The 14,432-nt window shown below is 40.3% G+C and overlaps 1 protein-coding gene across 1 annotated transcript; it reads left to right on the forward strand.

Moving 5' to 3' along the window:
* The first annotated feature begins 386 nt into the window (after positions 1–386).
* On the forward strand, positions 387–14,118 carry LOC136678637 (cysteine-rich protein 2-binding protein-like). The gene is made up of 11 exons (XM_066656705.1): positions 387–645; positions 1,394–1,515; positions 2,062–2,183; positions 2,577–2,758; positions 3,335–3,754; positions 4,221–4,466; positions 5,612–5,925; positions 9,186–9,319; positions 9,888–10,063; positions 11,020–11,210; positions 11,510–14,118. The coding sequence occupies exons 1-11, from the start codon at positions 387–389 to the stop codon at positions 11,681–11,683; spliced, it is 2,340 nt and encodes a 779-aa protein (XP_066512802.1). The 3' UTR covers positions 11,684–14,118.
* The last annotated feature ends 314 nt before the right edge of the window (positions 14,119–14,432 follow it).

Genomic DNA, 14,432 nt, shown 5'->3' on the forward strand with positions numbered 1-14,432 from the left:
TTTTGAAAACGTCACTGTTCTTGTGTGGATGAAAGAAAACTGAGGTTTACGGAAACGCTTACGTCTGAGCTTTTACGCTGCAAAAAGCTCCTCACTGGTAGTAAATTACATTAAAAACTATAATGCTATAATGTATACATTCAGATGTCACTAGATTTCAGATTTCTACGTATTAAATGATGTTGTATTAGATAAATATTATGGACATTTAACTAGATTCAGCAATTTCATGACTAGTGCATTAGATAGGGATTTTAACTGATAATTGTCCTACAAATATGATGCCTCCCAGATTTCGAATGCATTAATCTGGCAGTGTTTTTATTTTATTAATATTTTTATTATTATTGTTATTGTTGTTGTTGTTGTTGTCTTCAGGAGGAGGCATGGACAGCAGGGACCAGAGGGGCTTGTCTGGGGCAGACGAAGAGGCCATGTTCACATCAGCTTCAGAAGGACTTGAGGAGGGGGAAGTGGAGGGGGAGACCCTCCTGATTGTGGAGTCAGAGGACCAAGCGTCAGTGGACCTCTCTCATGATCAGAGTGGAGATTCCCTGAACAGCGATGTGGGAGAGGACGGAGAGGGCAGCTGGAGCGAAGACATGTCTTTCTACTGTGACAAGTGCCACAAATGGATCCCTTCTGGTGAGGGGCCTGCACAGTGTCTATGCATGAAGGGTTTGGGGGGTGCTATGGAAAGTGTTTGTGTTTCCCTTGTGTAGATAAGGAAGTAGAGTAAAAGTATGTGGCACATTAAGCTCATGTAGGACAAGAATCAAGTATGTATGTTTGTAATGGTTTCATAATAACTCATTCATAATCACAGAAGACAACCTGCAGGGTTAATAATTTGTGGTACATTGTAAGGACAAAAAGGGTCTTCAACTTCAACCATAACATTACAATGACCTCATTGTTTCTAAGATCACTGTCCATTTTATCATCTCCATTTACCGTACAGGTGCATTGTGCAGTTCTGCAGTTACGGGCTGTAGTCGGTCTGTAGCTCTGTATACATTTTAAGCCCCTTGGTTACCATGTTTTTCAATGGTCAGCACCCAAAATGACCATTTCAAAGCAACAAGGAGATTATTTTTATTTTGTAGCTGATCTGTGTATGTGTATGTTACATAGACATAAGTATAAATCACTACAGACAATGGAGTGAGTAACATTTGGCCGATAGAATTCTAACAAAAAAAAAAAAAAAAAAAGAAACTAGACCTGTTTTGAGTCATGTCTGGTTTAAATATAGTCATCCTGTGGACTCCCCATCAGTTCCTTTACAGAAAGTTTCCTGTGGCCTCAGTTCCATCTTTTTTTTTTTATTATTTATTTTGTTTATTATTATTTATTTATTTATTTATTTTTTTCCCGTCTCTTGGTCATTTAGCCCAGCTTCGAGGGGAGCAGCCCAGTTACTTGAAAGGAGACAACTTCTTCAAATTAATTTGCTCTGACTGCTCTGAAGATGGCAAGGAGAACTTTGAGAGGATGCGACTGACCTGGCAGCAGGTGTGCGCTTATGTGCCTTTTAAAGGCATACAGTAGTTAAACAATAGTAGTTGATGATTGTTTAAGATGTCAGCGGGCTGTTTTTCACTGTTTAATCCAGGTCCAAAACTATAAAGCAGGGTTGTCTTGTAATTATTAGCTGTAGGTAATGTGGACAGGAAATATAGCTGTAGCTATTATGTATTTAATTATTCTGTTCATCTCATGCCTATTATTATTAATCAACTAATGTGGCTGTTAATGCATTTTTACATTTTGCCTCATCTATTATGGAAATGAAAGGCTTACTTGACTAAGGTTAAACAGATTTATTAAAAACAGATGTATCTGTATTCAAAATTGTATGGCAGTGTTTTTATCCTTCTGTGTGGTAACAAAACAACAATTTGTGATAATGTCAATGTTGTAACAATTTTTTTTAAACAATCCATAAGTGCAGATTGACGTTATAAACTAACGATTGTCTCTCTGGTGTGAAGCTTTTGTCCTTGATAGTGGTATTTGCAGTTAAGGTTTATGTATGTGTTCGGATGACGTTCTGTCTAGGTGGTGATGCTGGCAATGTATAACTTGTCTCTGGAGGGTACAGGAAGGCAGGGCTATTTCCGGTGGAAGGAGGACATCTGTGCTTTCATAAGTCGCCACTGGACCTTCCTACTGGGCACAAGGTTAGTGAGGGGCAAATGCACAATATTATACATTTTTGATGGTAGTTTGGCAGAAGAATTCTCTTTATACGCTTATAATCCAGATACCACAAATGAAGTCAATTGGAGGCAGAAGTCAATTTTTGTGGGATCAAAACCTGCCTCGGGTCACTGTCTGTGAGGAGTTTGGTGTGAAATCCCAGAGTTTGTGTGGGTTTTCTATTGGTGCTCCATGTGCATTTTGAAGATTTGCAAGGTCATATGCTTATTTGATACTTTTAAGTTGAATCTGGTATTTTTGTGAGGGCTAAAATCCAACTGCTACATGTCTTTTGAAAGTGGTTGGTCCATGGTCCATAATCCAGGTCCCTGTACTAAGCAGTTTCTGTTTTGTGTATTTCTGTCTGTGCTCAGGAAGAAGACATCCACTTGGTGGAGCACGGTGGCTGGGTGTCTGTCCGTGGGCAGCCCCACGTTTTTCCGTTCGGGAGCTCAGGAGTTCGGGGAGCCTGGCTGGTGGAAGCTGGTCCAGAACCGGCCACCTACCTTAAGGCCAGATGGGGAAAAGACCTCCACTGCTGCCCTTAAAGCCAAAGGTGGACATCTACTCACACTGGGGGCAGATTCTTTGTCTAAGCTTGTGTTCTCCCCATGTCCTCATGGGTTTTTTCTGGGTGCACCTTCCATAGTCCAAAAACACGTGTTGGTAGGTGGATTGGCGACATGGAAAATTGTCCATAGGTGTGGGTGTGCGTACCTCGCTACTGGAATGCACCACGTTGAAGTGCCAGTCCGAAAGCCCAGATTAATAGGGGAGGTTTGTCAGGAAGGGCATCTGGCGTAAAAACTGTGCCATCTCGATTGTGCAGATCGGTTGTTCTCCTCTGCGACTTCTGACGGCTGCAGCCGGAAGAAGAAGAATTCATTGTCTAAGCTTGGCTGCATTGCAGATATTTCCAGATCACCCCCCCCACCACCACCATTCCCAATAAATTTTTTGCCCATGACTGTATTTGAATGCTTGAAATTATTACTATTGTGTACTATTCATATGTAGGAATGCATGGATATAATTTAAGTTTTGCACTTCACGAGTTTCTTCATGAAAGCTCCCTAAATTGTTAGTGATAAGGCATACGTTAGACATAAGTGTGTCTATCTCTGTTGTCCAGCTGTGTCTAAGCCATGTCTGGACCCCACCATCACAGTGGAAGGTCTGCGGAAGCGTGGGGGACGTAACCCAGTGGAAAGTGCAATGCAGCTGAAGGAGAAGCGCTCTCGCACGCAGGAGGCCAAAGACATCCGGAGGGCACAGAAAGAGGCAGCAGGTTTTCTGGATCGAAGTGCCTCCTCTACGCCGGTAAAGATGGGGAACCGCTGCCGCCGGCCAGAGCTGTTACTGGAGAAAGGCGAGGTCATTGACTTCTCCTCACTCAGTTCCTCAGACAGGACACCCCTCACGTCCCCATCTCCATCCCCCTCACCAGACTTCTCCGCCCCGGGAACTCCTGCCTCTCACTCAGCTACGCCCAGCCTACTGTCGGAGGCCGACCTTATTCCAGATGTCATGCCTCCTCAGGCGCTGTTTCACGGTTAGAGCCTAAAAACACTACTATAGCGTTTACTAATAAATCTGCATTTACTGCACTTGGCATTAATTTATAACCTATGCTGTTACAGATGGTGATCATTTTTCATAGTACAGTTAATGAATCTGAGGAAAAGATGGAATTTTGGTGTCAAAGACCCTAAATATACAGCCAAGATAACTCAACTGGTTTCTAGAAAACATTAAGGCGTTTGCATTTACAGGCCTGTCTATTGCTTTAAGTCCGTATGAAAATTAATTACAATTTTTCTGGCTGTGAATCCATCATTTAACCTAATCTAATTTTAGACAGTCGTAACTTAACAACAGCATTGAATTAGTTCTTGCAGCAGGCATTTTTAACAGTTTTTCCCATTTTAAAAACATCACTCCTTCGATTGCTATAATGAATACAATTTGTTTTCACATTGTGGTATGTTGTAAATTATTTGTGTGTGATTATCTTCTAGATGATGAGGAACTTGATGGCGAGGGCGTGATTGATCCTGGCATTGAGTACATTCCCCCTCCTAACGTGCCACTGGCGGCAGGTGCTCTATTTGTGCGAAAGAAGCCGCAGCGGCCCGCTGATCTGATCAAGCAGGAGCCAGAGAGTGAGGATGAGGAGCGGGGCCTTGACGCAGAGGATGAGGATACTCAGAATGAATGTCTGAGGTCCAGGGCTCCTACTGACAGTGAGCAAAAGAAGGAGAAGGGTACTGCTTTGTACATGATACAAGTTATTATTCCAATACATTTTTACAAACATATACTCTCACTTGTAATTCACTAAATTAGGGATGCATAAATGCCATTTTTTTCCCCCCAATACTTAGAAATTAAATAAAACCGGAGTATTGGGTAGTTATAAATTAAAATATTTTTATTAATTTCTGTAACTGTCCATCTTTTATTTAGCATTTTCCCACATTACACCACCAATAATTTGAATTTCCCTCTGGGATCAATAAAATTATATATAAATTTGTAACATGAGATGCAACAAGCTCTTGATATGCCTTTGTACAGTGTTGTGCATCTTTGGTAAGAAGTTCCTCACTTGGGAGTGTTTATTTATTGGCAGTGTTTATTTAAAGGCAGCAGCCTGATCTATGGCCTTGGATCCAATTCAAAATTCGCGAGCGGAGAGTATAATTTCATTTGAGGAAAAAACACGCAAGGCATCGAACTGTGCTCTCACAACTGGGAAAACATTTCCCGGGAGGAAAATAAACTTTGAGTGAAGAAAAATCCAACTTGTTCGAGGACAGTGAAAACAGCTCTCGGGTTCTCCCTGGCGTCACTGATTGTGAAATAATTACAGATTGCCCATATTTTGAGATGTCAGCTCATTAGCGCAGCAATGTGCACTAGTATCAGATGCTGGTATTGGAGCCTCATTTGCGATTACGAGTAAATGAACGCAGTCTCTACACTATATCAGATTTCCAATGGGGCCGAGTGGCTAAGGTGTATGTAAAATAATGCCTTTAAAACTATATATAAAACTATATAAAGAGGGAAGTGCTTGTGTAAATGAGTGTGATTCAAAGCCACATAAAAAAAAAAAAAATTAATGCTAAATATATGATGGGCTCCAGACACTTAAGTCACCAGTGGCGACAGGTGGCAAGTTTTGATTATTATTATTTTTTAAATTTATTATTATTACTTTTTACCTTTGAAGATAAAGGCTGACTTGAAGCATCCAATCACATGGATGTGTCTGGCTATCAAAAAATGCCTGTGTGCTCGTGGGATTTTGACAGTGATTTTGAATGTAATCATTGTTAAATTTTTCAAAGAGTTTCAGTTGAATTAATGAATACATTTTTCATTCATTCTTTCATTAATTGCTCAGCCCTCGAGAAGATGGAGTCTGGACCCCGCTATGTTCTCCTGGGCCTGTATGAGGAGCGCATGCTGCTACGAAGGCTGGAGTCCTGTCCTCAAGCTCTCGCGGTCACTCCTCAGGCCAAACGACTGAGACGGAAGTTGCTTTTGCGGCAGGCAAAACGTGAGAGAGGGCTCCCTTTGCTGGACGTTGACCAAGCTGTCAGTGCTGCCCTCAGTCTGGTAGGGGGAGTGTACGGCGCTCAGGCTGGTGTGGCCATTCGAGAGGCCAGAAAATACAGGACCACTGGGCAGGATCTGCGAATTCTTGACCGCTTTCAGGTACCACCACTCTCACAATAGTTTTTAGCTAAAGCATACTCACATCTACATTCATAATCTTCTTTCATGTGGCTGGTCTATACCTATTGCTGACACACTGCAACTAACTGACTGCATCGCTTGATTTTCCGGACCCACCGTGACCCTGAATTGGATACGCGGCAAAACGCAATGAGTGAATAAAATATGTAAAATAGGTTATAAAACATTCTGTACCATTAATCAGAAGGGCACTCAGTAGTGCAAACGGGAAAGTGCAGGTGGGTGTGTTTGTGACACAGCATTAATCAGTAAGCAAATGTAAACACTGAGGAAAAAAGTTTCAGCGATCAAAGCACAATCACACACCAAGTAAAAACAGTGTTCAGAAAACAAGAGAGGAACAAACTCCCAGCAACATTAGGAAAAAACATCCCATATTTACAGTACAGGCCTCCTCGTTGAACCATGAGGATCAAAAATACTAAAACAAAATAATCGTTCATTAATTGTAATCGTGGTAAAATGTACAGTTAATTGTGATATTGATTTACACTAATGTCACCCAGCAATAGTAGAAATGGATCTGTTTGTTCTCTCTCTCATGTCTATAAAACATTGTTAGAAGGCTGCTGCTGTTCACTGAAAAACAGGAGCTCGATTGCTTGTCCTCCATTGCTTACATGTTCTGAGGAAGCAGGCTGAGGAAGCATCTTTGGTCCAACCTCCTTTTCTTATACCTGCAACACATTTTCTCTGGCCAATTAGTGATCAAGGTGCATTTGCAACATCATGCAAACTGGGCTTGTTGTTTGTGTAAAGTTGAGCACAGTGTAGTGATTTGCACAGTTCAGCTTGAGTAGCCAACTAGTTATTAACATGCTAACTAGCCCTTTAACATAAGCCAACAACAACATTAACATGGATATAAAGATGATTATACAGATTATTCGTTCTTTGGGCAGGAATTCGGTTCATAATTTTTATATTCAGATATTCAAAGTTTTTGATAAATGTGATTATCATTGAAGGCAACCCTCCACTCCACATGTATTCAGCCTTTGTCAACATAAGTCTTGAACGAAGCCTAAAACAGCCTAACACGCTACGGCAACCTACTTACAACAAAGCATGGCCAAGTTACAGTTAATTTTGTCAGCTTTACATCCCAAATTAGAACACCTTCATGAAGCTCTGGTTTATTCGTGCATATTCTGTGCCCTTACTGACACAGAGTAGCACACGAGTTAGCGAAAAACACAACGAGCGGAGCCATGCTGGGAGCCGATGTGCAGACTTGATTTTAAAGCGGGTACTGATTTTCTGAACAATACGGCTGGCCCCAAGTATTTGGGTATTCAGATATTTGTTCGTTGGGTAGGTCCTCTCAACCCACATTCAGTAAAAACAGTGCTTTCCCCACTCCACCCATATTCAGGCTCATCAACATTAGCCTTGTCTCTGAAATAAATCTATTCATAACACAGGACACAGATAACATTGTTTTTTTTCTTTGTGGTAAGAGAATTATGTCAGTTTTTCAATGTCATTATCTGGGCAGATTTATCAAAAGGTACATTTACATATGTCTAGTGTAGGGATGCATAAATGCCATTTTCTTTCCAACCAAGTACGAGTATGTGTATTTTTGTACTCGCCTATACCCATACATACTTAGAATTAAGCAGTCAGGAGCATTTTGTAATAGTGTAGTTATTAATGAAAACACTGTTGTTTAATTAAAAACTATTGTTAATTTCTGGAACTGTCCATCTTTTATTTAGCATTTTCCCACATTACACCAGTAATAGTCTGAATTTCCCACTGGGATCGAAAAAGTAATCTATCTATCTATCTATAAATTGGTAATATGAGCTGCAACAAGCACTTAATATGCATTTGCACATTGTGTTATGCATCTTTGGTAAGACAGTTTCCGTCATACAGTAATGGCTGGTGTTGTTAACTTGTCTTCTGGTGGTTTCAAAATGAAGAGAGGAGACCAGTCTGGATATAATGCTGTTTATTGAGCGCTCTGGTTGATCCTCAGACTGATCTCAGAATGATCTGGTTACAGGCTGAATCTCAGACTGATCTAATGGTTTGTAAGATGCACACATCTTTATACCCATTTTACAACTTCACACAAGGATTGTTCTTTACCTAAACAGGATCTGGAAGCACCAGACATAGTCGTAACACATCACTGTCGTGAACAAGCCATAAACATCATCTGAGTTCCTGGTGCACTGTCGTAAAGCTAACAGCTGTTCTTATCAGAGGTGTTTAAGACAGGGAATGTGTGATCTCTAAAACAGTCCAAATATTACATTAGAAATGGTACAATTAAGATAGAGGAAAAGAAACAATACAACACTGGGAAGTTTCGCACTTGGGAGTGTTTATTTAAGAGCAGCAGCCTGATCTATTCACCAAAAAAAGCTGTTATAAATACATATTAAACGAACTGTTCATCTCACAGCACCTCTATAAAACCTATTGGATCCAATTCAAAATTCGCAAGTTTGGAAAACAAATTTGTTTGAGGAAGAACCACACCAGGGAACCAACAGTGCTCTCGCAAACGGGAAAAGGTTTCCCGGGAGGAAAATACACTTTGAGTGAAGAAAACAGCACAGTATACTCAGTGCTCTCTGGTTCTCCCTGCAGTCCGCTTTGCTTGGGTTTGCAATCACTGATTGTTAAATTATTTCAGATCGCTGACATTTTGAGTTGTCTGCTCATTAGCACAGCAACGTGCACTAGGCACAAAGTATCAGATGTTGGTATCGGAGCCTCGTTTGCGAGTACGAGTAAATGAACACAGAATCGGGCAAATACCCGATACCAGTATCGCTATTAATACATCTCTATTGAATACTTTTTTTGGATTTGAGTAATTTTGCGTGCTGTGCATGTATACAGTGTTTACATATTTTAAATAAACCATTACAATAATAAAATTATTAACATTGAAAACGTTTGTTGTGTTCAGATTACAAGTTTGACAATGTTACAGAATTTATAATTATCAATATAGGAAAAAAAAAAAAAAAAATGAGCATCACGCAGAATGAACTCATTACACACTTGGGCTAAACAGCGTCGGTGTGTTAGATGATTCAAATGTGGCTGATTTTGCACTGCTGCAAAATTATAGCCTTTTTTTTTTTTATATGTATATGAAAAAACATGAAAGTGTGATATTTGTGCTTCAGCTGTTTTACTGTCATGCCCTAATCCGTTTTTTTATGTGATGGCTTGTTATTTTTCATTTACAGATACCCGCATCATGCACGAAGGGCTTCTACCAGTCCGGCGTTTCCTTCTGGCACAGACTTATGGGCTCTGATGCTTGCATAGACCAGGGAATTAAGAGTCCTTACACATCCAGAACTCTTAAACCTTATATAAGGTACAGGAGTGAGTGCAAAAATCCAAACGTCTCTATGGGTGCTTGACACTGATCCTAAATGTTTGCCACAAAACCCATTCACATTTTCCCAGAGATATATGCCTGTGAATATGTGCTTTTTAGAGTGTAACCAGGAGTCTTTGAAAGTAATGCAAATGGTACCCGTCAAACAAAAATAGGACAGAATTTATAAATACATATTAAACAAACTGTGCATCTCTCAAAACCATTTCAAACAGCAGATACACTGTCAAGAGAAGGTTTAGAATAGATACTGCAGTTGTTTGGACCAGTCACAGTCGGGAGGAGTTTTAGACCAAATGTTTTGGGATTAGTACCAATCATAGACAGGGGAGGAGACTTGTAACAAATAGCATTGGAATTAGGACCAATCATAGAATCATGTCAGCAAAAAAAATTAGGATGTGATTAAGTAGTTCATACTGCAGCAGCCATTCTCCAAACACAGAGCTGTTTTATTGCAGAATTGTTTTTTTGAATCAATGCCCATTTTTAAAGAGAGTTTTCACTTCTATCTTAGGCCTAAAATGCTCTAATGTTTTTGCAGGAGAGATTATGAGACAAAGCCACTGAAAATGAGTTTACTGGCAGAGATCCGAGCATATCCGCACAGGAACAACTCTTCCTGGGTCCCACAGCCAGATGCACCTATAGACTATTGTTATGTACGGCCCAACCACATCCCCTCTGTCAACTCCATGTGTCACGACATGTTCTGGCCAGGTGAGTACCGAACCGAAAAGTTAATCATATCCACTGTGTGTGAGAGAATTTTACAGCTTTTTTTTTTATTTAGCTGTTTTCTATTTTGTACTTGACACCCTACTGTTTGTAGCTTGGAGCCTGTAAAATAAACACTTATCAGCCATTAAATTACTACTGCCACCTTTTTTCAATGGTCAGGATCCCTGCAGGATCACAACAGGGCAAGTATGATTTAGGTGGTGGATCATTCTTAGTGCTGCAGTGACACTGATGTGGTGGTGAAGTGTTTAAGTGTGTTGCGCTAGTCTGAGTGCATCAGGCATAACAGTGCTGAAGGAGTTTTTAAACCATGTCTTCTCTGATAGACACACCTACTTTGTTCCTCCACCTTGTAGATGTAAAGTCAGAGACAGTAGCTTACCTGTTGCTGCATTTTTGTGTTGGTCGTCCTCTAGTCTTAGTGCAGAAGGAATGTAGCTATTGTATAGTACAGTACAGCTCTGAGGGCAAGAGGAATGTAGCCTCTGTACAGTGTGGACACAGGATGACGTTGGCTGGATATTTTTCACACCACACACCCTAACACAATACCACTATTGGTACTAGTGTCACTGTAGCGCCGAGTATTATACTTGAGTTGAGTTGAGTGGTCTTGTGGGAGTCCTGGCCATTAAAGATCAGGGTAAAACGGTCCAGGCAAAGTATGCAGAGCAAGAGATGAACTAATTAGACCTCTATGTACTAACAAATACTAATTAGTTACTCACTGGAGGAGGAGTTGTTATTGGGAGATGGTGGAGATGGGTTGTCAGCAACAGGCAATGTAGGACAAGATTTAAATTCTCCTACTGTGCTTAAAGTACCCTGATTAAAAAAACAACAAGCGTTCTCAATGCCCCCTGTACTGTTTATTGATGTTTCTATACATGACGTGTGTGTGTGTGTGTGTGTGCGTGTGCTCAATGCATTTTTAGGTGTTGACCTATCTGAGTGCCTGCAGTATCCAGACTTCAGTGTGGTGGTGCTTTATAAGAAAGTAGTGATCGGATTTGGCTTCATGGTGCCAGATGTGAAATACAATGAGGCTTATATCTCCTTCCTGTTGGTGCATCCGGAGTGGAGGAGAGCTGGCATTGGCACCTTCATGATCTACCATCTTATTCAGGTTAGAACAATTCAGAAAACAAAAAAACAAAGATAAAATAGCTATAATATGTTACATATAACATTATTTTTAAGCAGTTTGAAAGCAATTTTCTGACATTAGCATTTCATTCATTCATTTAAAAAGATGTGGAATAATGTGCACTATAGTGCCAATTTCTAAAAACACATTAGGTTTTCCCATTGAGAAAACTGCTTGGGCCAAAATTTAGTTTTGACATGATCCAAGCTCCAGAAAATGACAGCTTATTAGGTTTATATAAAATCTCTCTCTCTTGCTCCCTTTCTCTGCTTCTTTAGACATGTATGGGGAAGGATGTGACTCTTCATGTCTCAGCCAGTAACCCTGCCATGCTACTGTATCAGAAGTTTGGCTTTAAGACAGAAGAGTACATCCTAGACTTCTATGACAAATATTACCCAGTGGACAGTAAGGAGTGCCGGCATGCCTTCTTTCTGCGACTGCGGCGCTGAGTTGCCCCTCACTCCTGTTTGGACAGCTGGCTGTGGGCTGGAATCACTTTTTAAACTGATCTTCACTGACAAGGCAAAAGCTCCAGAAACTTAGACAGCAGAGTTTACAAACCACAGAGTAAATTGTTAGACTCTGTGCAGTTCTGGAGCACTGGACAGTGGCACAGGATTTGTTTGGGATATTTTTCTTTCAAATGAAACAATGAGTTAAATGTAAAAGTGCAGAATGGCTGCCTAAAAGTAACTGCAAGTCATTATAGGTTTGTATTACCAAGCAACAGGCCCTATGGGCCTAAGGTGGATCTTTTTGATTAAGTAGACGTATGAATGTTGATGAGTAAGAAAGTAGACTTTGTGTTGTTGTGTGTGTGTGTGCGTGCTGTCTTTTGTCCGTCCTGTATGTTGTATTTAGGAGGGAGTTTGTCCTAAAATGTTTATTTATATATATATATATATATATATATATATATATATATAAATCCACCTATTGAAAGTAGCAAGGAGGTCTTAAGTTACAGATTATTTAGACATGAACATGAATTATTTTTTTTAAACCATTAGATCACCTCAGGTTTGCATTCCCATGGAGTTCTGAGAGACCCTCCACAGTTATTACATACACATCAGTCAGATTAAAATGTATTATTTAAATGTATTTATATCTACATTAAAGTGCATAGTTTATGAAGTAGTTAATTACAAATAATGCGTCAGTATATGACCTTTCCTGACATAGAAGCCACACTTTTTACTAAGGTTTTTGTAGTGTTTTTAAGGTGGTTCTTGATGTTCTAGTGTCTCAGTAGGTTATAACAGAGATAGCATAGAGCACAGAACTTACTCTGGAATTTCACCCTGGTTTCTCATCCTAATTTTCGGGACCCCCAAAGAGCAGATAAGATGTGGGTGGTGGATCATTCCCAGCACTGTATTGACAGACATTGTGGTGATATGTCAGTGTGTATTGTGCTCTTATGATTGGATCAGCAGATCAGTGCTGATGGGAGTGTTCACTCACTGTCCACAGTGTTAGACACGCCTACCTTGTTGGTCCACTTTATAGATATGAAGGCAAAAAAATAGCTCATCTGTTGCATGTCATTTGAGTTGCTTGTACTCTAGTCTTTCATCAGTGGATACAGGACACTGTCTGCTGGATATTTGGTTGTGGACTATTTTCAGAACTGCAGTCATGCTGAGGGTTTTAAATTTCCAACACCCAAGTCATACCTGCTGTATGGGTGTCCTGACCATTGAAGATCAGGGTGAAATTGAGCAATCGTTGCACTGTCCACACTGTTAAACACACTTACCTTGTTGGTCAACATTATAGATATGAAGGCAAAAAAATCGCTCATGTGTTGCATCTCATTTGAGTTGCTTGTGTTGAGGAGTTTAAACCCCCAGCACACAAATCATTCCTGCAGCGTGGGCGTCTTGACCAATGAAGAACAGGGTGAAAGGGAGAAATGAAATAATGCAGAGCAAAAGGTGGAGCCCTCTCTCTAATTGTAGAAGTACATTCTGATGTGGTGGTAAGTGTATGTTGTGCTGGTACAAGTGGATGAGACAAAGCAGAGCTGCTTGGGGGATTTTAAATCACTCTGTCCATTGAAAACATGGACACTGAATGTAGAAATAAGGAGATGGTCATAATGTCAGTGATTGGTGTAGATCTGCATTTGTGTCTCTGTTCTCTGGCTACTTAAGCGTAGTGACATACACGTTTGAGTTATAGTTCAGAGTGCATCAAGCTCCACCCATGCATATTTGTTGAATAGCTGCCGCAAAAGCATGTCAAAATTTCAAACTTTTTTTTTTATATAATTATTTACCTGCAGACTGCAAAAATACCAGTTGTTTATTGACAGGACAAGTTTCCAGGGAGGAGTTTGAAATGCTCCATTTTCACGACAATAGTTGTAATTGCAAAGTTGTAAGACACTATGCAGGAGTATTCAGTAAAACAAATTGCTTGTCGATATGCTTAATTACTTAAAACGTAAGTAGCACCCCCTAGTGGCGATCGCTATGAATTATTTTTCATGTGCTTAGGAAGTGCTGCCATGCACATACCATTCAAGTGTCATGATGATTGGACCTTGTTAAGGTTATCAAAAAGCTGCTGAAATCTGATTGGCAGATGGTGGGCATGTTTTTTTTCCGAAAATGACTTCATCGTCATTGAATCTGATTCAGGACATTACCCACTACATGCATACCAATAGTCATGTCATTCGGACAATCCTGTGAAGCGTAACAAATTTTTTTGTTGCTATAGTGCCCCCTAGGCTTGCAGATGCACAACAAGTAATCATATCTTCCAACCCTTATAGAGATCAACCATGTGAAATATTGTAACATTCGGGGAAAGCGTTTGCGAGTTATAGCTGTAAGTTCAGGTTCTTAGGATTCTGCTGATACATTGAGTACATTTCCATGGACTAGTTCGCGCTCAATATTGAGTGATTTTGCATATTATACAAATTAGCTCAAAATCTAAGTTGGGCATAGCTTATGGATTCTTGAAGCTTTTAGTAGGGTCTGACCCAAGAAATGGGAAGGGGGAAAAAAGAATTTCATCTCTACATCACACGGGGTAAGAGATACAGACGTCAAAATGTTCCACTTCACTATAGTGCCACCATCAGCCTGATCGGGCTGATTCCCGAGTAGCAGGAGGGTTTACTACCAGTTAACCAAGTGTCAAGTCTGTAGGCCTTACAGTTTGGGCTGCCCATCTTTTTAT

Source organism: Hoplias malabaricus, chromosome Y (genome assembly GCF_029633855.1).
Source record: "Hoplias malabaricus isolate fHopMal1 chromosome Y, fHopMal1.hap1, whole genome shotgun sequence".
Taxonomy (NCBI): domain Eukaryota; kingdom Metazoa; phylum Chordata; class Actinopteri; order Characiformes; family Erythrinidae; genus Hoplias; species Hoplias malabaricus.